This window comes from Haliotis rufescens, unplaced genomic scaffold (assembly GCF_023055435.1).
Source record: "Haliotis rufescens isolate VD_foot unplaced genomic scaffold, xgHalRufe1.0.p SCAF_3, whole genome shotgun sequence".
Classification (NCBI taxonomy): domain Eukaryota; kingdom Metazoa; phylum Mollusca; class Gastropoda; order Lepetellida; family Haliotidae; genus Haliotis; species Haliotis rufescens.
This window is the reverse complement of record NW_025964001.1, coordinates 6,779,851-6,805,470: the sequence shown is the minus strand read 5'-3', so window position 1 is coordinate 6,805,470 and position 25,620 is coordinate 6,779,851. Positions and strand designations below refer to the sequence as shown.

At 41.3% G+C, this 25,620-nt stretch overlaps 1 protein-coding gene across 2 annotated transcripts; it reads left to right on the top strand.

Annotated features, from left to right (window-relative positions):
- Nucleotides 1-279: 279 nt before the first annotated feature.
- LOC124131787 (RNA polymerase-associated protein RTF1 homolog) lies at nt 280-24,072 on the top strand. Of its 2 annotated transcripts, none has more exons than XM_046495255.2 (17): nt 280-436; nt 3,399-3,515; nt 4,671-4,806; nt 6,102-6,297; nt 7,008-7,213; nt 8,709-8,895; nt 9,940-10,014; nt 13,774-13,864; nt 14,694-14,776; nt 15,855-16,050; nt 16,185-16,262; nt 16,889-17,010; nt 18,931-19,066; nt 20,605-20,664; nt 21,579-21,647; nt 22,400-22,499; nt 23,868-24,072. In XM_046495255.2, exons 1-17 carry the CDS (start codon nt 359-361, stop codon nt 23,972-23,974), a joined length of 2,037 nt encoding a protein of 678 aa, XP_046351211.1. In that variant the 5' UTR covers nt 280-358; the 3' UTR covers nt 23,975-24,072. The 2 variants fall into 2 exon arrangements, with proteins under 2 accessions (XP_046351211.1, XP_046351209.1); XM_046495253.2 differs by having other exon boundaries at nt 9,928-10,014.
- The last annotated feature ends 1,548 nt before the right edge of the window (nt 24,073-25,620 follow it).

Sequence of the window (25,620 nt, the reverse complement as noted above, 5' to 3'; positions counted from 1 at the left end):
CGTCATGAAAATAAAGCTATTGTTATCAATATTGTAACAGCATAAATATTTAAATAATATGTTCATGATGCTAATCTAAATAATGGGACCCTCCTCAGCCCACCACGATCCGCAAGCAAACGTTTCATATGAACGTGAAATAAACACACGCCGCCACTTCATTTGAAATGACAAAAAATGGTTGATGGAATATTGAAATTATTGTTTTAGTGAAATCTAAATCCGTTTCATGTGGTTCACTTTTTCGATCATTCTCAAAGTTTTCACTTGTTATCTCCCTTGACAGGGAATTCTGGGAAGCTACTTATGCATAGACTCGGCACCATTACTCTGTGCTGGAGCCAACTTTCAACTAAATATGTCGAAAAGAAAGACACGAGCTTTACTCATCGACTCAGATAGCGATGATAGTGATAGTGGAGAAGATGTAGATGAAGTTAGTGTCTTTCCTCATCTTCTTGATTTTGATTCCACAACCTCGTATTGTTCCAAGATATGTGTCGGGAATCAAATCTGAAAAGCAGCAATTGAAAAATTAAGTGCAATATTCGAATCTTTAACCACAGAGGACAGGATATGACGCGAAATCACCAATGTCGGATAAACAGTTTCCATCTGAGGAAACAAAAGAACTAACGCAACTAAAAAAAAGCTAACCCATACCCCAGTATTTCAAACACGTCTTCATATCTTGGACATAGATTATGAAAATATTTTCCTCTTTACACTATCTTGATTGTTGGATGAACCAAATGTCCCCATTTGATTTAAATAGAAAATATTTTTAACTTTACATTACGACCTACATTACAATTAGAGGTTTTAAGATTGGAATTAATATCTTGAATAACACTAATATATTCAATTTGTAATTGTCTTGTTCTACAAAGAGGTGCACATAACACAAAATGTATTACATTTCAGATCTAGACCCATGTAGCCATTGAAAGTCATAACATGTCACATTTGTGAGAAGTAGAAACAGTTGCAGCACAAAATGTGTAAAAGATGGTTTGCAAACAATTGCTGACATGATCAAACTTTAAATTGTGGATTGAAATTACCATCAGAAATTGATTATATGAATTCATGTTTGGGTTTTTTGATAGGTGATGAATGCTGCAGACACCAAAGATGAAAGACTTACTTTATGTCTTAATGATTTCATTTCTAAATTGATCCATCATTGATTGATTGATGTCATTCTGAAAGTTTATGTAGAATTTTGGAAAGATTTCCTCCCATATCCCCCAGATATTACCCCCTCCGCAAGTAAATGTATGCTGTGTGCATATACATGCATTGCTGCTCAATCATTTTAATTATATATATTTTTGAGGGGGGGATGTATTCAGAAGATTACAAGAAGCTTTTGCAAAGTACAAATCTGAAAAGTTGTGCAAAACCATATTCGCAAGTGAATTGATTATGTGTTATGTTAAAAGTGTATTGAAAATAACTTTCTATATTTTTATCAACTTATACAGTGTTGATAAACTAAGCACAGTAGTGGCATGTGCAGTTTACATTTGAAAGTATTTAAAAAAAAATAAGAAGTAAGGGAGAAATTCCATTGTCCCAGATGTGAGATGTGAACTTAAAACAAATTGATAATAGATAATTGTGTTCTGAGTAAGCTAGCATTTTATTGTAATCTACGCTAAGGGCTTATCTAGGCCTGCTCAGAGGACGGTATTCAGCCCCAAGTCTACAGCAAATGTCAGAAAAATATCCCCAAATTGGAATTAAGAAATTTCCAATTCATGTTATGAGGTTAAACTAATGTAGAGGACATGTATTTCGCTGATAGCAGGACAAATGAGGAGATAGAGGTTGAAATGCTTAGTTTATATTATTGTGTTGAATTCAATGTTTAAATATCTCTGAATTAAGAAAATCCCACTTTTTGAACATTATGTTTAATTTGTCTCAATTTGCCTGGCAAAGGCATTTAGTTTGGAATTCTAGATAAACTCAGGGTTGCTACACTCTATTTTCTCACAAGTTATAATTGAGAGGTATTACACACTATTTGGCTCCTTGCTAGAAAATTATACATACATAGAATTCGAATCGAAAAGTGACTGTTTCTCATGCTGGTCCCTACAATGAAGTCCAAGGGTCTGTAACAGAGAGTTTCAGTATAATTACTGATTTTAAACTGCACATTGTTAGGCATATGACTTGATATGATGAAATGAAAACATTTCAAATCAAAGTTATTAATTTCATCAATTTCTTATAGGCTGAATTTCTATCTCATGCATGACTCTCAGACTGTTCTGATGATAATGATAAGCTTGTTATAATTTCTTAGACTATGTTAATTCTTGTTGACTTGTTTTTTTCCTGTTTTGTAATTGTAATTAGTTTGAGATATTCACACCAGCCCATGACAAGAGATATTTTCAAAACATAAGTGACCTGTTGAAGGCCGCTAGCCCATTTTTCTATTTTGGCGTCATGAAAAACTAGATTTTACCTTCTCTGCCTGTGTAAGGGCTTGTAAGCAGATTTATGCTGTTTGTTGAGCTCCTACTTCCAGTTACTCCACTTTATTAAAAACACATGAAATAAGGCTTATTCAATCTCCATCAGAGCTAGGAACTGTTTTATGTTACTCAACCTGGATAATGATCTTGCACATTAGTATCTAAACTTAGCCATGGTAGTGTGACAGTAGTGTTTTCCTAGTTCTGTGTCTCTGGAGACATCTAGGGAAATGGATGAATGACAGAGGCCAGTATTCCACTCACTCCAAGTGTGCAGCAAATGTTAATTAAATATTTCCCAGTTCATGGTATAGTTATAAGTAAAGTTAGGGCTATAATTAAATATTTCCCAGTTCATGGTATAGTTATAAGTAAAGTTAGGGCTTTAATTAAATATTTCCCAATTCATGGTATAGTTATAAGTAAAGTTAGGGCTATAATTAAATATTTCCCAGTTCATGGTATAGTTATAAGTAAAGTTAGGGCTTTCATTAAATATTTCCCAGTTCATGGTATAGTTATAAGTAAAGTTAGGGCTTTGAAGAGGTAACTTGTCTTTACTGATAGCAGAACCAATAAAGAAGAAGAGGGTTTAATGCCTAGTGTGACGTTATTGCTTTGAATGCAATATTGAATCACAATGTTAATATCACTTTGAAATTAAGAAGAAAAAAAGTTCAAGAATTTTGAACAAAATAAAAAAATTTTCTTAAGTCTGCCAAGTGTGCTTAGTTTGTATTCCTGGACACATCCCTGGAATGGAGGGTGCAGATAGGATGATATTGTAGTGAAGTTTGCCCATCATGATCAGGGCAGCCCATTCTTGTGTAACTTTTATGCATGGCACTGTTCATCATTTTAGGTCCATTTATCAGTTACCTTATGCAACATCTGCATCATTTTCAGGGCTTTCGTGCACTGGCCAAAAGGAAACGTCCCAGTTCCGAGTCCCAAGCAGAACCACCTGCACCTGCAGCGGTGGAAGATTCCGACTCCGACACCAGCTCTGGAAGTGATGGAGATGTAAGAATGGATACTAAACCAATAATTGTCTCATTTTAGTTGGTTGGAGGGGGCACGGGTGGCCCAGTCGTCTAAGGCGCCGCGATTCGCTGTGTAGAATTGCGTCCCTTAGACATGCCAGAAACCTATGATTGTGGGTTCGAATCCCGGTTCGCCCCCATTATGTTTCTAGGTTTGTCAGCACATACCCGTGCTCGTGGGTTTCACCGAAGTGGTAAACGTCTGAGACCTGCATCACTTCGGGCTTTCCTCCCACATTAAGCTGACACGCCACGATATAACTGGAATAATGTTAAAAGCAGCGTTAAACCCAACTCACACACTCACTTTAGTTGGTTGGAGGTGATGTGGTCGAGGAAAGTTCACAACCTGTGTGTAGCAGGTGGGTTTACTTGTGATAAAGGCGTTCCCTCATCACAGTGAAGACTAGGGTTTAATTCTCTTCTTGGGTACTTGGGTGGTGAAGTCCTTTTTTGGCATCCCCTGCCGTAACTTTCCAGACCAAGTCCCACAAAAGGATCTTACCGCTACAATTGTCGGAAGTTTATGTTAAAGTTTGGGAGTTATGATCGTCTTTGCTCCAAGATTGCTCTGTTGAATGGGGCCCAGAACAATGCTAATACACTGGTCACTCACAACCAGTAGAGGTGATTCAACACATCAAGGGCAAGATAGGATGTGTATTGTAATACTTAGTTCACAATATGATATTATTATTGCAAGTACAAGTAAAACTGCATAATTGTTAAAAAAAACCAGCTGATTTGTTGCCCCCAAAACACTTTTGTGTGGATTGTTCATTGTTACGTTGACAACAGCAGAGCATGACCAGACTGAGTCAGTGACTTGAATATAAGAAGTCATGAATATCAGTACAGAACTTTTATATGTGAATAAGTTCCACCTTGCCTGCTGGACAAATCTCACAAACTGAGACCCAAGGAACCGAGGAATAAAGGTTTTCTTTCAAATTATTAACCGTGCCGTAAGGTTTTACCTTGACTCACAAAAATGTGGTCTAACGATAACAATATTTCACAATTTCTCTGCTAAGGGCACTTAGTTTGGAATTCTAGATAAACCCCTGCTGGTATGTGTGCATGACTTTGTTCAGTGCTTTTGAATTGTTTATGTGCACTGTGAATTGGTTTTCAGTGGACCGTCAATGGAACAAGTCCAAGAAAAAAGAAGAGCAAAGCAACTCCAAAGAAGAAAGCCAAGCGTTCTTCCACAATAACCTCTTCAGGCAGCGAGGATGACAGCGAAAAGAGTGGATCCGAGCCAGAAGAAGGTGATCATCTTTCATATCTCACACTATGCATTTCTTCCTTCTTTTTTCAATCAAGTTTTTTTTCAAAAGTTTCCAGCTTCTAAAACCAATTCGCCCGAACACATCCCAACATCATCATGGTCATCACCCAAACAAACGGGTCACACACTATAACGACCTACACAACATCATCACATGACTACCACTGCCACATCATTCTTCTTTCTTAGATGTGTACTTAGAGAATACATTTTCTTCATTTTCTTTTTGCGGATTTCTCTCCAGTATCGTATTAACTTAATGTTAGTAACCTAAGGGAGGATGGGTACCGAACATGAAAATTACCCGGCATGCCTCATGTACAGATGAACTTTCTCCATTTGGATCCTCACGATCTCTGTTAGATTGTTGCGGTACTGCCATTGCAGTAAAGACAAAAGATGTTCCCAGCATACTCATCTCACAGATAAGTCCTTTAACATCTACCTACACAAATGCCACAAGCATGACGCTAACTGGCGGTCGAAGTCCAAAGATGTGCAACATGGGCCGCCCTCTACTAAGAAGCCGGCAGTCCCCTCCTCCATTTCCTCCTCCTCCCTCCTCTCCTGTGTCTTCCTTACGTGCACTGTCAGTGACGGACGATGGCATTGCTGATAGCTTCCTCATGGATGGCGTCCCTGCTGTAATGGTCCAACAGACTGTCCTCAGTGTGTCCGTGTCCGTGTCAACCTGTGAAGATCCGGTGTAGAATAGATCTTCAGCAACCCATGCTTGCCGTAAAAGGCGACTATTGGGATCGTGTGGTCAGGCTCGCTGATTTGGTTGATGCATGTCATCGATCCCAATTGCGTGGAGCGATGCTCATGATATTAATCACTGGACTGTCTGGTCCAGACTCAATTATTTACAGACCGCTGTCCTATAGCTGGAATATTGCTGAGTGCGGCGTTAAACAACAAACCAACCGTCCGTGTCCGTGTTAGAGTGACAGGGTGTGACCCATTTGTTTGGGTGGTTTGGGATGTGCTTGGTTGAATTGTTTTTTGAAGCTGGAAACTTCGTTCAAGGATGTTTCAACAGAAGGAATGAAAAAAGAAAGAAGAAAATGCAAAGTGTGAGATAGTATAAGTGTGTAAATATACAATTTAATGTAAAATTTACAATTAATTTATGGGTACCATGGTTACTAATGATTACTGAAAATGTAAGTGTTTTGTCTGTGATACTCGTCTGTGACTAAATATTTAATTGAACAGATACCAATACTCTTTGCCATTGACACCATTGTGATGATGTGCCTTCTGAATGTGTAGGGGAGGTGTCAGATTCCGGCAGTGGATCTGGGTCAGGCTCAAGTTCCGAGTCGGAAGAGGAGAAGTTCTTTGATGGTTATGATGAGAACTTGATTGGTGATGAAGAAGACAAGAAGAAACTCGAACAAATGACAGAAAAGGAAAGAGAACAAGAATTGTTTAACAGAATGGAAAGGAGAGCTGTGTTGAAGACAAGGTACTGTTGTTTAAAACCTCCTGTCCAGATATGTCCATGGCAACTGTGATGTGTATTTTCTCTAAGCTTTGTAGTTCAAGGCAAACATACAGAAAAATATATTTGAGTAAAAAAATCAAAGATAAAGATTGTATTTATAATACCCTAAGCTAAAAGGGCAGGGTATATAGTTATTCCAAGAAATTCCATCCGTCCTTCTGAGGACATTTTTTGGTGACATATAACTTGAAAACTACTACACACATTCTTTTCAAACTTTGTGAACCCTTTTAATAAATATAGGAGAGGTGCAGTGCGAAGTTTTATTTCAATTTTTGTATTTTCTTAAAAAATACAGGTTGTTTTTTTTCTTCTACTTTTGTGCGGCCTATAACCTATAAACTACTTAATGGATTATTTTCCAATTAAGGGTACAGCTTCTATATATCAATAGGAGAGGTGCAGTTCAAGTTTGATTTTGATAAGCAGATTTTCTGAGAAATATTGCTTTTTCATGTTTTGAACATAGAAATATGTTGGAGTCGAAGTATTCGTGAGCCCAGCTCACTCTTTGACTTACCTTTAATTCCTTGTTCACTTATATATTCAGAAGCCAAACAAAGTGACCTGAAATATTGCAAAGGTTATTTAAAAAGTTTCATTGAAAATGGATGATAATAATCCTGTAAACTTGTTAAGGTGTCAATTTGAAAACTCATGTTATCTTACAGGTTTGAAATTGAGCAAAAGCTGAGAAAAGCAAAGAAAGAACAGAAGCACAAATTGAAATTGTCATCGGACACAGCCGCGCCAACCAGATCAGTGAGCGAGCGGAGCAAGGAGAGAAGGAAGAACATGGAGGACAGCCGCAAGGACAACAAGAAGATGTCAGCTCTCCAAGATCTGAAGGCACGGAGAGAGGAGAAGAGAAACAAAGGTACTCCAGTCACACTTTCAGCTTACCGTATTCGCCGTATTAAGCCCCCTACTCCTAATAGGTCCCCCCTGGCAAACTTCAAGAGCAGTCTGTAAGGAATCTTTATAAGTGGTCCATACAATGTCCTAATATGTACATGAGTCTATATTTTGTGTTGTAGAAAATACAGAAGAGGAGTTTAAGTTTCATTGCCTTAGAACTAAGTTTATTCACTACTGCTCAATATCTGTGTATGATTTTAAGTGCCCTCCTTTGTCAAGTTTCTTAGAATCCAGGGTGGTTACTCCTGCAAATACAGTAATTCAATTTTTCTGGCAGTTGTAGGGTTGTCCAGTGGTTAAGGCATTTGCTCCCCATACTAAGGCCTAGGTTTGATTCCATACATGGGTACAGTGTGTAAACATGGTTAAGTGGTTTCCTTTTTTCCCTGATGTCCTGTTACTGAAAGGAATGTGAGACTTTGTTCATTCATTTTCACTTTAGCATTTGGAGGAGTTATGTGAATAATGTCTCGTTTGGTCATGCACTTAGCTTGTTTTTTGTCCCTAAAATGTGTTCAAAAGTGGTATAAATGCCCCACATGTCATCTTTGTTAAGGAGCAGTGGTGCAATCTCGCAGCTAAAGTTTTGACTCTTTTAAGCTGAAGATCATGATTCCCACATGGGTAGAGAGTGTGAAGCTCATTCTTGGTGACCTCTGCCATGTTATGGTGGGAATAATTTTGTCTTGATATGATGTTTATGATGAAATAATATCAAGATGTATACACATTATGTATAACAACCTATGATTGTGGTAGGTCTGGAATAGTGTCAAGTATAAAATGCATGGTTCAAATGCAGTAAGGTAAGCTCACAGAATACATGGCATGGAGCAGATATGTAAGAATGTTATACAATGATATACATTTATATAAGCTTATATAGATCTACTCTTAGGACTAGTGTACCATGAACAATTTGTAGGGGTGCAACGATACGGAAGGCTATGATATAGTGATACTGCTTCAGATTGTACATAACATAAACGGTGACAGACTGTTTTTTTCTCAAGTCAATCATTATAAGTAACAAGGAAGCCAAAATGTTCCCAATCAGCTTATTTGTAAGAAGTGTGAGTTTTTTATGCTCACATATTTTCCTATTCAGATTGTTATGATTGTTCATTTTGAAAGTTTGAATACATATTTTTATTGTCAAGGATTGGAATGCAGCTCTGTATGTTTTGTGCATTGTATTGAAGGCTATATATCGCAGTGTGTCAGTGTCGGTGTATTACTTCACACTTAATATTTTGTGGTAAGGAGAATTATCCTTGGTTGCTTGTGATGTTTATGATCGAGTGCAGATCATGGTACAGCATTGGGCCCCATTGAGTGATTGCTTCCCAACATTGGTTAAGCTAGTCAGTCAAGTGTATCTTTTACTTCCTACGCAGTCTTTGAACATGAACGACCTATTCACAATCAGGAATATGCCAACCTTCCATTTTCAGAGGAAATAAAAATACAGCAGCAGAAGAAACTACTGAAGGCGAGTGACATCTACAGTGATGATGAAGACGATGAGGAGGAGGATGACAAGAGGATGGAGGAGAAAGAAAATCAGGAGAGTCGCGCTGACTCAGACTCAGATTCAAGTTCCTCACGGTCATCAGGGCAGTCGGATTCCGAAGATGAAGAGTGAGTACTTACGATTGCTATGACGATTGCTTCACTCAAATGTTTCCTTCAGACAATACCAAGGCATTATGGGATATATGGTTGTCCTGATCACCAAACCAATGAGCTTCCGACCCGTGAAGATCCGGGGTAGAATAGGTCTTCAGCAACCCATGCTTGTTGTAAGAGGCGACTAATGGGATCGGGTGGTCAGGCTCGCTGACTTGGTTGATGCATTGGAATGATGTTCATGATATCAATCACTGGATTGTCTGGTCCAGACTCGATTATTTACAGACCGCTGTCATATAGATGGAATATCGTTGAGTGCGGCGTTAAACAACATGCCAACCAACCAACCAATGGGCTTCCGAGTCAGACTGGGGTGCCTATGAGCTTATTCTTGTCAGAAGATCCAGCTAATGGGGATAAGTCATGATGTGTGTCATCGTGCCCTAACTGGATCATTCTTCATCACTGCTCATACTGTCAACCGATGATTTGCTTGCCTTGGAGTTTTAAGTCCACCATGATGTAGCAGGAATATCGCTCATTCAGATCATCTGATCTCAGTTTGGTACTGACTATTCAGTGTTCACTCTAGGAATTTTCTGACATGGGCCCTTTATGTGAAGATTTAAAAAATTCCAGAGGTACAACCATACTTACCCATGCATCACAATGTTAAAGTGCCCCATTGTATTTGAAAATGTGGGCCTTTTTTTCAAATTTAGGGGCTAAAATCACAAGGCCCCACCTTAGAATTATCCCTGGGACTATGACAATTGCATAGATAGTAACATGACAAAGTAAGTGTTGTATCAACTTCAGCTGGAGTTTTTAATTTTTTGGGGGGCTTTTGTTTTTAAGAAGATATTTTGACTCAGAATTGTAACTTCTGTTTTTTTACCAACCATTTCTGCTCTCATTTTCATGCATAAACTACTGCACTGTATAATGTATGATAAAAGAAACATACATTTTGACTGCAATTCAAAAAGATTTTGTTTAATAGCAGCAATGACATTAACAACCATTGGTTACCAATTTCAGTTCCTATTCTAGACCCAAGAAATCACATCTCGTCTCGGTGAAAGAAGATCTGAACAAGGTCAAATTATCAAGACACAAACTTGAAAGGTGAGAATGTGTTGTGATACAGTTGTGGTTGTATGTCGGTAGAGCAGATCAGCCAGTGGCTGAAAGAAGTGCATCCAACAGGGTTCGTACAGGCTTGAAAAGGCCTTGAATGTTTAGGTCCCTCTTGAAAAACCTTGATTTTTTACTGTCGACCTTAAAAAGCCTTGAATTTTTGTTTCAACCTTAAACATGTTAAAAAGCCTTGATTTTAAGTGTCAACCTTAAAAAGCCTTGATTTTTAGTGTCAACCTTTTAAAAGCCTTGATTTTTAGTGTCAACCTTAAAAAGCCTTGAAAACACCAAAAAAGCTTGAAAACCTTTGAATTTGTACAAAGTTAAATCTACTTTTAATTGTTAATAAAAGTTTAAGTGTGATTTATCACAGTGATAGATTTGTGAGCAAAAGACCATGAAGCATTCACGATAAACTTAATTACATTAAGTAATACGTTACCACTGTTATACCGAGGCTGTTGTCTCCCACAACTGCTCTTATAGCAAAATCTACCACAGAGATTCAATTACCTCATGCAGCACGTGCGTAGCCACGTGAGCTGCCATGTGACACCCTTCACTCTTGTCTCTTCGCTTGCCTCAGCAAGACGTTTAAAGACTGCTGGGAAGCTTTCCTGTTTCTTCATCTTGGTGATATTTATTACTGTTTATTAAAACATATAAACTGTATCTATTGAGGGCGTTTGCTTTAACTACGCTTGGAAATATTTTCCCCGCCCTTTTCTCTATATACTTACGGGGTGTTTCGTCTGCACGTTGCGGCTTACATTCCCCTGTTATAGTATGTTTGTTTGTTTTTACATCACCTATTTATCTCACGTTAAAATATGTGTATGTTCTATATTCGCATTACTCGTTTATTTTCTTGTGAAAATGTTCGTTGTGAATGGCAGCTGTGTCCGCCGAGGCCTCTCGGCACACACTGAATCTTGTTGGGTCCTTGCATCGACGCCTGGGTGCCGTTCCTAAGCGGAGTGCCCCCAAGGATGCTGCAGCCGGTAAGTCCAAGGGGTCGGGTCCTTTTTCCTCCGGGAGAAGAGGGCGGTACGGGAGTTAGCCCTACCAGAAATAACACCGGGGTTTTACTCCAGGATATTTCTCTTTCCCAAGAAGGTCAGTGCCGAACTCAGAATGATTCACAACTGAAATCCTTCAACAAGTTTTACCTACACAAACCGCCCAAGTTCAGAATGTTGACCTTGGCGGACCTGAAAGCACTGATCATGCCCGCCGAATGGCTCGCATTGATCGACCTGAAGGATGCTTATCTGCATGTTCCGCTTCATTCGGACCATCACAAGTATCTCAGGTTCGTCTTTCAAGGCCGGCACTACGAATGGGTAGCACTCCCATTCGGCTTATTGTCCGCTCCCTGGCTGTTCACCCGGTTAACCACCCCCATTGTGGGGTTCCTCCACCGGAGGGGTGTCCGGTACTTCGCGTACCTGGACGACTCGCTAGTGGTCAATCGAATGACGGACACCCTGTCACGCAAACTCGATTTCGCACTTCGGCTTTTGGAGCAATTTGGGTGGATTGTCAATCTCCCGAAGAGCGAGTTAACCCCCTCGCAGAACTTGCAGTTCATGGGAAGTCGGTTTGACACAGTGACCCATCGCCTCTTTGTCCCCCCAGATCGGTGGCACAAGATTCAGGTGATGATTGCCAAAGTCTTAGCGGTGCAACAGTCTGTTCACTTTTGGGAACAGCTGTTAGGGCTGCTTGTATCAGCCCAAGACTGCACCAAACGGGGTAGTCTCCAACTCCGCCCGCCTGGAGAACAGTGCGTCCGACCACATCTGGAGTGGTGGACGGTCCCATACAACGTCTTATCAGGAGTCTCTATGCGGCCCTTCCAGGCCACGTTGAACCTGCATACAGACACCTCTCTAGTGGGCTGGGGCGCCCATCTGGAGGGGGAGGGGAGCTCGGGGCTGTGGTGCATAGACGAACTAGGTCTTCACATCAATTGCCTAGAGTTCAAAGCAGTGATCAACGCAGTCAATCACTGGAAGCATCGTCTAGTCGACGCCCGACTCATGCTGGCGACCGACAACACGACGGTAGCGTCTTATGTGAACAAACTGGGAGGAACCCACAGTCACTCACTACTCGATCTCACGTTCGAGTTTTACGCTCTGGTGGACAGTATCCCGTGCCAGGTGTGCGCCCGTCACATCCCCGGTGATTCGGGGTATTATCAAGGGTTTCAAGCAGCAAGATCTTAAAAGGGGCCGCCTTCGGGCATCGGCCTGGGATCTCTCCTTAGTGTTGCAATCACTTACGGAGGCTCAATATGAACCCTTGAGTAGTGCTTCGTTCCGGCATGTGACTTGGAAAACAGCATTTCTCCTCTCCTTTGCCATGGCGGCTCGAGTGTCGGAAATACACACATTCGATGTCACCAAGGTTGGATTCGATGGGGCGACGAAGGAGCGGTCCCCCTGGGCCTGCTCATGGGCTTCGTCGCTAAGAATCAGAAATTTGGCCAAACGGAGAGAGAATTCACTGTATGATGACTCAAGGAAATCTTACATTCTGCTGATACCGAGGACAGATCACTGTGTCCGGTTAGGGCCCTTAATTATTATCTTAAGGCCTCGAATGAACGTAGACAAGGGCGCGACCGTCTGTTCCTATCGTGTAACCCTAATCGAACTGCTGACATAACTCGCAACTCGATTGCGTTATGGCTTCGTTCTGTCATCAATCTGGCGTACCGGTCACGGGGGGTACCGGTTGCGGGGTCAAACCCGCACGAGATCCGTGCGCTAGCGGCAACATTTGCCCTAAACTCTAATATCTCTGTTCACAGAATATTGAGAGGTTGTTACTGGCGTTCCAAGCTGGGAGCATGCGCATCGAGTGCTTCCGCCTTGTTTACTTCCGCTGGTCGGAAAAGGAACAGCGAGCAGTCAGGTTTGGGTTGTAGGTGCTCCCCACCGCCTACTGAGGTAATCAGCCTCTGTATAACAGTGGTAACGTATTACTAAATGTAATTTGTAGAATTTTCCTATTCGGAATATTCTATAAGTAATACGATACCACTTGGCTGATGCCCGCCCGACCGTCCCCCGAGCACTTGCTCTCGCAAGAGACAAGAGTGAAGGGTGTCACATGGCAGCTCAGGTGGCTACGCACGTGCTGCATGAGGTAATTGAATCTCTGTGGTAGATTTCGCTATAAGAGCAGTTGTGGGAGACAACAGCCTCGGTATAACAGTGGTAACGTATTACTTATAGAATATTCCAAATAGGAAAATTCTACAAATTTGTTTTATTTGTGGGTTGTGAAAATTAACTTTGTTGGAACATTTGTGATATTCATACTGCATTCACGGTCTTACGACTAATATATTATAGGCAGGATTTTTTTTTTAAATAACCGTCAAAAGGCTAATTATGCAATTAACACAGCCTTGAAAATGACAGTTGAAAGCCTTGAAAAGACCATGAATTTTAGTGATCCATATTTGTATGAACCTTGTATCTAGGCCAAATTGTAACACATTATATGGTGAAACATGAGTTCAACCAGCTAGTTTTGTGTTTTCTGCATATGGATTAATCAATCTCAGTGACTTAGCAGGTTAGTCTGTTTTTCCTGGTCCACGTAGGTTGACTACAAATTTCATTCATTCATTCATTCATTCATTCATTCATTCATTCATTCATTCATTCATTCATTCATTCATTCATTCATTCATTCATTCATTCATTCATTCATTCATTCCCTGCTTGCTAGGTGGTGTCATATGCCTTTCTTCAAGAGGACTGTGACAGGGTGTTTTGTGAGAATAGGCATTGGAAACCACGAGGGAAGGGCCGTATATCGGGTAAGATAAATCAGCAGTGATCTGAATCAAGCATGTGTCAACATAGGTTTCTATGGAGAAAAATAAAGATTTGATTTAGGTTTTACAGGACAAAACCACGAGGACCCCACTGACTAGCAACTTGCCATTTTGCGTCGATTCTGACTATACTTATGTTTCATGTACTATAGAAATAAATGAAATGATTTACCTACACTGAGGTGGAGTGGCTCTCAAATACCCAATGATTGTTGTAGAATCATCTGAAATTACAATTTGATGGATAGTGTGTCATCATTTTCTAAAAGCATGAATCGAAGCTCTTGTTTTCAACGACTGGTTTGCCTGCCCAGAGAGAAGTATGAACACACAATACCATTTAGAAAGTGGTCAAATGTAACAAATGTTATATTTGGTATAACACTTTCTGAGTAAAATACAGATTCTCGTACTTTTTTGGGTTGAGTCCCGGCCGGGATTCGAATCCACACTGCCAGAGTGAGGCACCTAATTGCCAGCACAGAGGGGTACACAAAGTACATGTTCTAGACTACCAGATGTGGAACTTTCATTTTTGTGGAAGCCTCAGTGGCTGAGTGGATTAGATCCCTGACTTTGTGTGGTAGCAATATGGTGCCTCACTCTGGCAGTAAGGGTTCGAATCCTTTCCTCAGAAAGTGTTATCCCAAATAAAACATTTGTTACAAGAGAGAAGTAATACTTCTGACTGTGGAGTTGAGTCACAGGTCCACATAAGTCTGTGATGTCAGTTGAATGAGCAAGTAACTTTCTAAATAATGCATAATCAAATTATGTATGTTATAACATGCATTTCATGATATGTTCGCAGGTAGCTGAAATCATTGAAGTTGTTGAAACTGCCAAGGTATATCAACTTGGTACCACAAGAACAAATAAAGGTCTCAAATTAAGGTATGGATGATAGTGTTAGTCGTTCAGACACAAAGTTAAAGGGTACCCAGTCCATATAACCCACAGTCTAATGACGATTCATGAGCAGTTTTTATGTGTTTATATTCGACCTGCCAGCTATGGGTGTTTTTTCAGCCTTTGCACCTTTGTAGTTGCTGAGAATAGCTGTACTTGATGAAGCAATATTTATTTTGTTGGTGCCTTATGGGGGATCTGGTGTTAAGCTCACTGGCCGCTAGGTATCTCAGTAACACCATTCCCTCTCACTGTGTCTTTGTAACATATGGTCATGAGTGATAGACTCAATGAGTTACAGCCCATTAGTCACGTCAGTAAAAAGCTCACTTCATATAAGTACTTTATGTAGCATTACATGTAATAGTTTGGGTGAGAAGCAAGTACTTGTCCTGTATTACATATAATGCAATCACGTTTTTAGGCCAAATTGATATTTAGCCCATGGGCTTAAAATGGGAAAATAAAATGCTTTTAAGCCCATGGGCTTAAATGAAATTGAAACATTGATTGATGTCCAATACCATATTCTTTTTAATACGTGTCATAGCACGCTTCTATATGGCCAATATGCGTCTTGTTGCACTGTAGGGGCAATAAGGTTACCTAGTGGTTAAAGCGTTTTGCTTGTCAGGTTCGATTCCCCAATTGGGAACAATGTGTGAAGCCCATTTCTGGTTTTCCCTGCTCTGATATTGCTGGAATATTGCTGAAAGCGGCATTAAACAATACTCACTCACTGTTGTTGAACCGAAATGTACTACCAGTGGAGATCTATCACCCAGAGAGAAACACTTTCATACAACAAATGACCTTGATGTTTAATCCTGCTCTTGTTATTCTAATTGAAATGTTTGCATTGTGGTAACTAAAGGATGAAACTACAATGTGTTCATACATCACCTAGTGTCTCCAATTACCATGGTGTCCATTCGACAACACCATCTTTGTGCATAGTCTATGCTGAAATGAGAATGACGGTATTCATAGCATTAAGATCACTTGGTGGGACGGGCCCTGAATGTTCTACTGCTGTGATTGGCTATATCTCCCCCTCCTCTAGGCATGGCAATGCAGAGCGTGTGTACCGCCTTGAGTTTGTCTCCAATCAAGACTACACAGACTCTGAGTTCTTCAAGTGGAAGGAGGCGGTGATGCTGGGAGGCTTGGAGCTGCCCACTGTGGAGGAGATCAACAGGAAGGCCGACGACATCAAGCAGGCCCTCAACTATAAACTAAAGGAGAACGACATTGAAGAGGTGAGTCCTCAACAAACCCCATTCTTGGTGGCTACCTCCATTTCTTGCCTTCTCGTCATTATGATGCTGAAACTGTGTCTGAAAGATGTAACGTGATAAAGTTTGTGTGATACTTAAGTTAATTTTTTGTTCAGATTGTTGCTGAAAAACAGAGATTCAGGAAGAACCCTCACAACTATGCTGTGAAGAAAACCCACCTACTTAAACAGAAGGTATGTCTCTTTCCACTCAGCATGCAGACTGCAGCTTGATTTCCTGAGGAAAGAGTTACATTGTTCTCCCAGTTAATGATTGTTCATGTGCAGGCTGGAGAAAGTATCAACATTATAAAAGGTTGAGGTTGATATCTCACAATTCCTCTAAGGTACAGAGTTGCATCCCTTTGCTGTGGAGGATCCACTGATAGTGGGTTCGAATCCTAGATTTACACTGGAAGATGTGTGGGTGGCAGGACCCTGCTGGAGCTGATGGGGGTGGTGGGGTAGCCTAGTGTTTTAAGCTTTCCCTTGTCACGCCGAAGACCCGGGTTGGATTCCCCACATGGGTGCAGTGTGTGAAGCCTATTTCTGGTGTCCCCCGCCGTGATATTGCTGGAATATTGCTAATAGCGATGTAAAACCATACTCACTAACTACTGGAGCTGATGAATTGCACCAAAGTGTCCTGTGTCTATGACCTTCATCACTTAGGGCTTCCCATCCACACGGAGCTGTGACACTGTGATATTGCTGAAATACGCAACAGTGTTAATTTGCTCGTGCTCACTTGTACACTGACTTATTTGCCATGCCTTTATGTTTTTTCCTTTGCATTTGTTTGTTGACTGGTTGTGTTCTAGGAGACAGCTGAGCTTGAGAACGACCAGGACAGGTTGTACAAGGTCCAACACGAACTGGAGGAGTTGGAGGAGAGAGCGGTGGAGCTGGATCGCCGTCGCTCCAGCAACATCAACTCCATCAGGTCAGCAGGGACCTTGTTGACTGGTTCACTTGGCACTACTGTTTAGACATTGATAGGTGTATGGAGTTTCTTGCTTGTGAAGTAACCCTGTGGGATTTCTGAGTCATAATATAATGTTCGACACTAACACTGGTCGACTGGTCTGATTCTAGCATATTTTCTTAAGGACCAGTAAAATTAAACAAATGCTGGTCCGGTAGTCTAGTTTTATTTTGGGGACCAACAAAGTAATTTAGGTTTGTACGACTTTTGAATCACCAATTGATCGACCATATGTTCCAAGCAAAATCAGCAACCTAAACAACCCTGCATGGTTCAATGGTTACCTTGGCAGGTTCCTCATTCTAATTGCACAATGAAGTAATGCCTTTCAAAATCATTTTTGGTCAGGCCCATTGTGTCTTGTAGAGATCCAACAGGACTAGTAGATTTTCCTATGTGTTGGTCCTTTGAACCACTGCCATGTTTTGGTCAGTGTCAAGCTCTGATAACAGGCATCCAGCACCCACTTTGGTTGTGAATGTCTACAAGGATGAGAATAGGACAGTCACAGTTCCATACCCAACACTCTGCTTCATCCAGACTGGATTATTTTCTCGTAGCTGTGATGCAGCTGGAGTGATGATGATAGCATCTTCCCGAGTCAAGCGGGTCCACTAGCCTATGTCAAAGTCTACTTTCTACCCTTGCCACATCAAGGACACTTTTCTTGGCTGGACCCATGCGCCACCTCGCGTAGATCATGAGTTGTGCCCCTTGTACTGAAAACACGGTATCCAATCAGATCACTGCTCTAAGCTTGTATGGCTTCACAAAGATGGCGACTACAATAGACAACGACCTGGTCGATCAGATAACATTCACAATTTCATCCCTGACTGACAAACAAAGGCAGTAGTTGAGGGGGTTAAAAGATGGAAAAGAAATATTCATGTCAATAGAGACATATAAATCACTTTCAGACGAATTTGTACCAGTAGTGTTCTGTCTGTTCTCATCATTGTACCGCTTACATGCACAGTAATTTGGTGATTTGATTTAACACTTGGGAAGACTTTTCTTCGCTTTATTGTTGAAAACTTCAGAGCAAATTCGACAAGCTGTATGTCAGCGGCCATGTTTTTAGAACCCAGATGTTGATTTTATTAAACGTTCTCTGATTAGACTATCGATATGTGCGATAGCCCACTCATATTTAGCACAGGAAAGTGGGCGTGATGTGACAAGGGTGGGAACAAGACTTTGATAAATAGGCTAGGACACTCTGGCCTCGGGAAGATTTTGACACAAAAAGCTATATATAGGTCAATGACTGGGACCAAAGAAATGTATGAAGTCAATGGAAAAAGTCAATAAGTCAATTCAACAAAATTGGTGGATGAACCATAACAACAAATCAATGCAATGCTGTTCATGATTGGATAAATAGATTTGATCTGGCCAATGAACATCACTATAGCTCCCAACAGCGTTTCGCAATGATACAGAAAGTTTGATGCAAAGACACACACTGCTCAGAATTTCAATTATGATTTTTTATGGCTGTGTGTTGTTTTGTTTCATCGATACTGTAAGTAGGACTAATCCTTGCTATTTACTTTTTAATTATGAAATTGTGAATCATGAGACACCTTGCTTCGCATTTCTATCGGTCGAAAGTACAACTACTTCATCAAACCATCAGTCAAATTGAAATTTTATCGGTCTATGACTGGTGACCGACGGCCATGTGAAACGACTATGGTGTAGCTGGAGTAATGCTGATAGAGGCATATCCAACTTTCATTTACTAACATTCACTTATTGACATTCACAGTCAAGGCACAACTCTACTTACTCAACTTTGATATCACATGGCAGTTGCTCTATTTGGGCTAAGATGAGATTGATAAGTAACTCCAAGATGGTTCTAAATTTCAGTTACATTAACCAGAGAAACAGGACTCGGAATATTGTTGAGTCTGAGAAGGCAGCCAAAGCAGAGGTTGAAGCTTCCAAGCATGCAATTGCAGACCCATTTACACGAAGACATTCACGTCCAACACTTGTAACAAAGGTGAGGGATGTGGTTTCTAATGTTTGAAGGATGAAAGGGAAGTCATGTGTTACATCTTGTAGGGGAGTGAATAGCCAAGTCAACTAAGGCACAGACATTGGCTGTGCAGAGTTATGTCCCTTAGTGACTCACAGGATTCTATGATTGTGGATTTGAATCCCAGATTCACTCTGATTTTTCTGTCAGCAGCTTGTCCGTGCTTGTGGCTTTAAAGTGGTAAATGTCTTAGATTTGAGTAACTTTCCTCTGACATGGAGATGCCACGCAGTGAAATAACTGAAATGCTGTTCGAAGCAGTTTTAAAACTGACTAGCTCACTCATTCAGGCAGTTAAATGGCATTCACTTCATATAAATCATTCACCCAATGTGTGCATTTTTTGTTACAATAACAATAAAAATTGTTTGATGTCCTGTTTCAAACATGCCTACATCATGTAAAGAAACGAAGTGACTGTTATACAATCAGGTTGTAGAATAGTAATGTACCGTATATCGCTGTGTATAAGGCGAGTTTTTCGTACCTAAAATAAGGGGGCTAAGAAGGGGGGTCGTCTTATACACGGAGTCGAAGATCTCACATTTTTTCCCACTGGCGATGTCAACCGGCGTCCGATAGCCAGCCCAGCATTTGACAATAAAACTTCGCATTTCGTCCTCAATAACTGTTCCAATAACTATTTCCATACATAAACATGATTTGTATCTCTTTTCCTTGAATAAAGTTTAATAATTTCTGCAAATAAAGTTGAAATGACCCTCGCCTCGATGCAGATTGACACGGTAAAACAATCAACATCCGCGAGTAGAGAGCCGGAAGTACCGGTAAGCATTTGCATATTGCACATGTGACCTAACATGTGATAACCGGTGAAGCTGAAATCAATTCCCGCTGTTTTTACAGTTGTATTAACAAGTGTTGGAGACGGTGTGTACAAGTGATTGTGGAATAAACACGCTGAATGTGAAGCAAACATAAGCCTAGTTAGTTACAACATAGTTAATTGGCGATTAAATTACTCACCATTGTCTCTTATATGTTATTACTTCATAAATGAATTTTATTTTACGGGCCCCAATTTGGTGTCGTACCGTGTAAACACAAAATGGCGACGTGTGCTGGAGTTACACACGCGACCTATCATTGTAGAAAAAAAACAACGCAAGATAAACATATTTTTATTGCATATATAAGGTTTGTGTGCGCACTTGTGATGTGTGCGAAATACGCATCAGTCGGAAAGCGCACGTTAAATCTCCAAAGTAACTAACTAACTTCTGATGTCCGTGTGCGAAATACGCTACAGTCGGAAAGAGCACGTTAATCTTCTATATCAGTCAGACTTGTGATATGTTTCATTCCCGGTCGCCTTATACACGGAGTATAGGATTTGGGGTTGATTTTTAAGGCGTGTACAGGGGGGTCGTCTTATACGTGGGGTCGCCTTATACACAGCGATATACGGTATTATGCATTTATCAGTGTCACCGATCCAGTGCAATGTAGTCAATTAAAACCCTATTCGTTTTCATTTTCAGAGAGACACAGCTGGAGATGCGAAGTTAGCTTTTATGTTGGCAAATGAAAGGAAGAGGAAGGTAAGTGATAAGCATGCCTCCTACACCAGTGTCTGATGCTTGTAGGATGAACCTAGGAAATGAGTAGGCCCAGTGTCTGACTAGAGCAGGAACAGCATGGCCAGTCTGACCAGTGTCTGACTGGGGTAGGGTCTGTGAAGGGCCAGTGTCAGACCAGAGCAGGGCCACTGTCAGGCCAGTGTCTGACCAGAGCAGGGCCAGTGTCTGACCAGAGCAGGGCCAGTGTCAGACCAGAGCAGGGCCAGTGTCTGACCAGAGCAGGGCCAGTGTCAGACCAGAGCAGGGTCAGTGTCTGACCAGAGCAGGGCCAGTGTCAGCATAGAGCAGAGCCAGTGTCAGCATAGAGCAGGGACAGTGTCTGACCAGAGCAGGGACAGTGTCTGACCAGAGCAGGGCCAGTGTCAGCATAGAGCAGAGCCTTTGTCTGAGCAGAACAGGGCCAGTGTGTGACCAGAGCAGGGCCAGTGTCAGACCAGAGCAGGGCCAGTGTCAGCATAGAGCAGAGCCAGTGTCAGCATAGAGCAGGGTCAGTGTCTGCCCAGAGCAGGGCCAGTGTCAGCATAGAGCAGAGCCAGTGTCTGAGCAGAGCAGGGCCAGTGTCTGACAACAGCTTGGCCAGTTTGTCTGACCAGAGCAGTATCAGAGCCAGTGTCAGACCACAGCTTGGCCAGTGTCTGACTAATGCAGGGCAAGTGTCTGACCACAGCTGGGCCAGTGTCTGACCAGAGCAGGGCCACTGTCTGATTAGTGATGGAACAGCAGCCATATTGAAAGTTTTTGAAAATGTTGAAAGCTTGTATGTGGCAGTCTTTGAAGACATTTTAGAGTGTTGACTACTGTCCTGATGAGCTACAATGTCATGATTTCTTACAATTCTTCAGTAATCACTGCTCCTTTTCCTCTTGTGTTTTCAGGAAGCTGAGGCAGCTGGTATAGCAGATATTTTAGAAGGAAAACAACCAAGGTTACCAGCCTCTCTAAAGGTAGACCCCTATCCCATCCATGATAATATTGATGGTTAATATTTTATGTATGTTAGTGTAAGTGATAAATGTTTTTTTCGGAACATATTTTAACACAGGCCCACCCTATGCAGTTTGGGTGGTCTTGGGAATCAAGGCACCATGATTCACTGTGCAAAGTTGTCTCCTTTAGTTGTTCCAGGATTTGCTAATTGTGGGTTCAAGTCCTAGATTTGCCATGATTAACATAATGAGCTGTGCAGAGTTGCATTCCGTAGGCATGCCAGAAACCTAGGGTCATGGATCCGAATTCCCGAGTCACCCTGGTTATGTTTCTAGGTTTGTCAGCACCATTGTCACGCTCATGAGTTCGCCAAAGTGGTGTCATCTTCCAGATTCCATCCTTGCTGAAGTAGACAGGAATTATGGAGTTATATCTTGGCTGGACTAACGAGTCTATGCATAGCCCAATCAAAATCGCATAACAAAATTGACATCTGATTCATCAACTGCCGATTTTGGTCGATTGGTGGCGCTACGATTGAGCCCAGAAATTTCTGCCTAGTTTGGCAAGGGTGGAAATGGGCTTTTACATCGGGAAGATGAAGTGTATTTCTGCAACCCGTACAAGTTTGTTTTTATCCCTCATTGAACTGCCACACAGCGACATCACTTACTGGCTTACTCTCTCACATCAATAGTCATCAAAGCCCACTGGACCTGATCATGGCCACTGTGTGTATAATGTAAACACACTTCTGTATGTATTCCAGGATCCATCAAGGGAAGGGGGTTCTGACAAGAAATCATCTGACGATCTGTTTGCTGTTCATGACTTCGATATCAAAATAGACCTGGATGTTCCAACGAGTGGTAAGTGCTTTCGGTCTTTATGACATGCTTGGATAGCAACATGAGGCTGAAATACATGTCCTCGTTATCATTAGTGATTAATAACGTCACTTTTGAATGGAGCAGCTCCGTGGTCTAGCAGTAGACCGTCCGCCAAGAGAGCGGAAGGTCTGGGGCTCATTCCCTGGCCGCATCATACCAAAAGACAATAAAAGATGGTATTTGTTGTTACCCTGAATGGCGCTCAGCATTAAGGGCCTAAAACAAGGACTGGTTGGCTTGGAGTCAGTATACTGTGTCTGAGTGGGGTAATCATGTTGAACTGCAGCATGGTATCTCAGTGGGTTGCTATATAAGTGCAATAATCTTGGACGCAATGTTAAACCCCATTTCACCTCACCTCACCTCACTATTGAATGAATCTTGAAAAAAATAGATATGTCATCCAAGAAACCAAACTGTCCATTTTCTTATGTTATCCATAAACTACCCATTTATGTTAATTTGTCGGGCACAGGTTAACAGTGGTCATAGGTGCTACAATTCATTTATAAAGATTTGCTTCCCTTTGCTGTGTCATGATCCACTGTTGATAGGTCCGATTGTGTCCAGTTATGATCCTAGGTCTATAAGTACCTTACCCTTTACCAGAACACACCATGGAGATTCATGGTTAGAATTTGTCCCGAGCTACAGGCGCTTATCATACACGATGACAATGAAACAGGTGTTGGACATTGGACGTTGCTCATAATATCAATCACTTGTGTGTGTGGTCCAGACTAGAAGATTTACACCCCGTGAAGTTGCTGGAATATTGTGGTGTGGTGTTCAACAGTAAACAGACAAATAGCCAACACATTAAGCTTACACATTTTCATATAACTGAAATGGTTAATACTGCTCAAAGGAGCTTAAAACTAGGGCTGGGACAGGTAACTTGGGTACTTGGGTCGGGTAGGTACTTAGTAGGACCCGGGTACCCACAGGACTACCCAGACCCGTGTTTATTCACATGATATAGTTTTTAATGGCAAAGATTATCTGGAAATCTATTGTTACACTATTAGTGACAAATGTTTCTGACTATGCACACATTAGTTCTGACTTTATATGTTTGAATAAAGATAAAACTTCAGTCAACTTCAGCTTATGCAGGATCGTTTTATATGTGTATGTACATTTGGTCAGGGGTATGGTCAAGCCTTTACCAATCGGACATTTTGTACCCTCTTGAGACCTACAGCGGGTACCTGGGTAGGGTCGGGTAATAGTGGGGTCGGTACCCGGGTAGTAAATTTGGACTCGTCCCAGCCCTACATTCAACTAACTAAGTCCAATGCCTGGCATTTTTAAAGCCACTGACAAGCACATCTCTCTTCCCCACAGCGCAATCTGTTGTTGTTTCCAACCGACCATCCAGCCAGGTCCGAGATGGTGCCCCCAGACGCTCCCTCAACCTTGAAGACTACAAGAAACGTAAAGGACTTATTTAATATATCATTTTGTTGTCGTATGTTTTAGTGTGTACATGAAGTATTCTTTGTAATGTAAATAGAATGAAAAATGAATAAATGTACAATGTCCAATGTAATTATCTGGTTGTCTGTATTGTTCTGTAGATGCAGCCATGCTGAAAGTACTAATTCATGTGCCTTTAATACACATATACACATGCACAGAAACACAACAGCTAAATAACACGGGACTGATTTGTTATAAGCACAATATTGTTAAGCTATAATTGTAGACCATTAGGGACCAATCATTTGATTTTCAGAGGGTGTTGGGGCTGGGGTTTTGTATCCAGAGGGGCAACAAAACAAGATATTTAAAACCATGAGCCTGATTTTTTTAAAGAAAAATACCTTGCAGAAATGTAATATTTGTGGCAGGCAATTTATTTTTTTCAACAGTCTGATGCCCCCTCAAATGGGGATATGAAATTGTCCGTCCCTAGGTCTTTAGTAGTGGGAGCCTAGTAGCTAAGGCCATAGCTTGACACTAGGTTCATTCCCCGCATGGCTACAATGTGTGAAGCCCGTAATTCCTTCGAATACCCTACCTCTATTACATTACAGTCATACATTCCGTATTTTGGCTGTCACCTCACCACACCATAAAGGTGTGAATAGTCCCTTCATTCATCAGTATACTGAACTGAAGTAAACATGATTTATTTTCATTTAGCACAAATTTTGGATGTTATCACACTGTAACTTCTAGATCATCATTCAAGACAACATACAGACATCCAGTGCTTGCTGAATCGCTGGAATATTGAAAATCAAACGTTAATGTAAGTAGGTAGTTAGTAGGTCGTATTGTGGGAGATGTGCGACATCTGTTCTGGGTACTGCATCGATCCTCATCCTACATGCCACACCTGACTCTCAAGTATACACTGCAACAAACTTTCTAAAGGAGCGCCAGGTTCGATTCCCGACATGGGTACAATGTGTGAAGCCCATTTCTGGTGTCCCCTGCCGTGATATTGCTGGAATATTGCTAAAAGCGTGGTAAAATCATACTCACTCACTCGAAAGGAGCGTTTTAGAAGCTCCATAACAGCTGGAATCACTAAAAGCCATCACAGTATTGTCTGCAAAACAGTCATCTGATACGTTATCAACTAAAGGCAAACAAAAGTGGATAAAGTGTTACTTGTTGGAATTATTTCCTCAGATGGCCACTCCAAGACGCATAGGGGCTCAGTTTGTTCTGATGCATACAAAGGACGCATCCCTTCCCACCTGTCCAAGACAACAAAAAAAGGAATCAGTTGCATTGAGTTTATCCGGAGGTATTCGGACATGATTCTCGTGATAGAACTTGTGCCCATGCACTTCTCAATAATAATTAACATACTCCCGGGGACTATCAACCTGACACTTTGCGTGTTCATGCCAAATCGTGTGCAGTTGATACAAAGCATAAAAGGCATGTCCCTTTAGTCACTGATACACAGGATGGCCAATCATACGATAGTAAGACTTACTCTCACCATCAAAGCACTGTTATTCTGCAAGCTGCAAATTGTGTGCCATTGTACAAACCGATCTTAGCGCTAAGGTGTTCGTAACTCCCACACCTTATAGACTGAGGTTGTTTTGTACAACGACACCCAGAGCCGACTCACAGA

What these genes read in the sequence shown, in the direction of transcription:
- LOC124131787 (XM_046495253.2), top strand. Translation starts at nt 359, where the DNA reads ATGTCGAAAAGAAAGACACGAGCTTTACTCATCGACTCAGATAGCGAT. An exon ending in GTGGAGAAGATGTAGATGAA is followed by an intron (nt 437 to 3,398) that starts GTTAGTGTCTTT and finishes CATCATTTTCAG; the next exon opens with GGCTTTCGTGCACTGGCCAA. An exon ending in CCTGGATGTTCCAACGAGTG is followed by an intron (nt 22,500 to 23,867) that starts GTAAGTGCTTTC and finishes TCTTCCCCACAG; the next exon opens with CGCAATCTGTTGTTGTTTCC.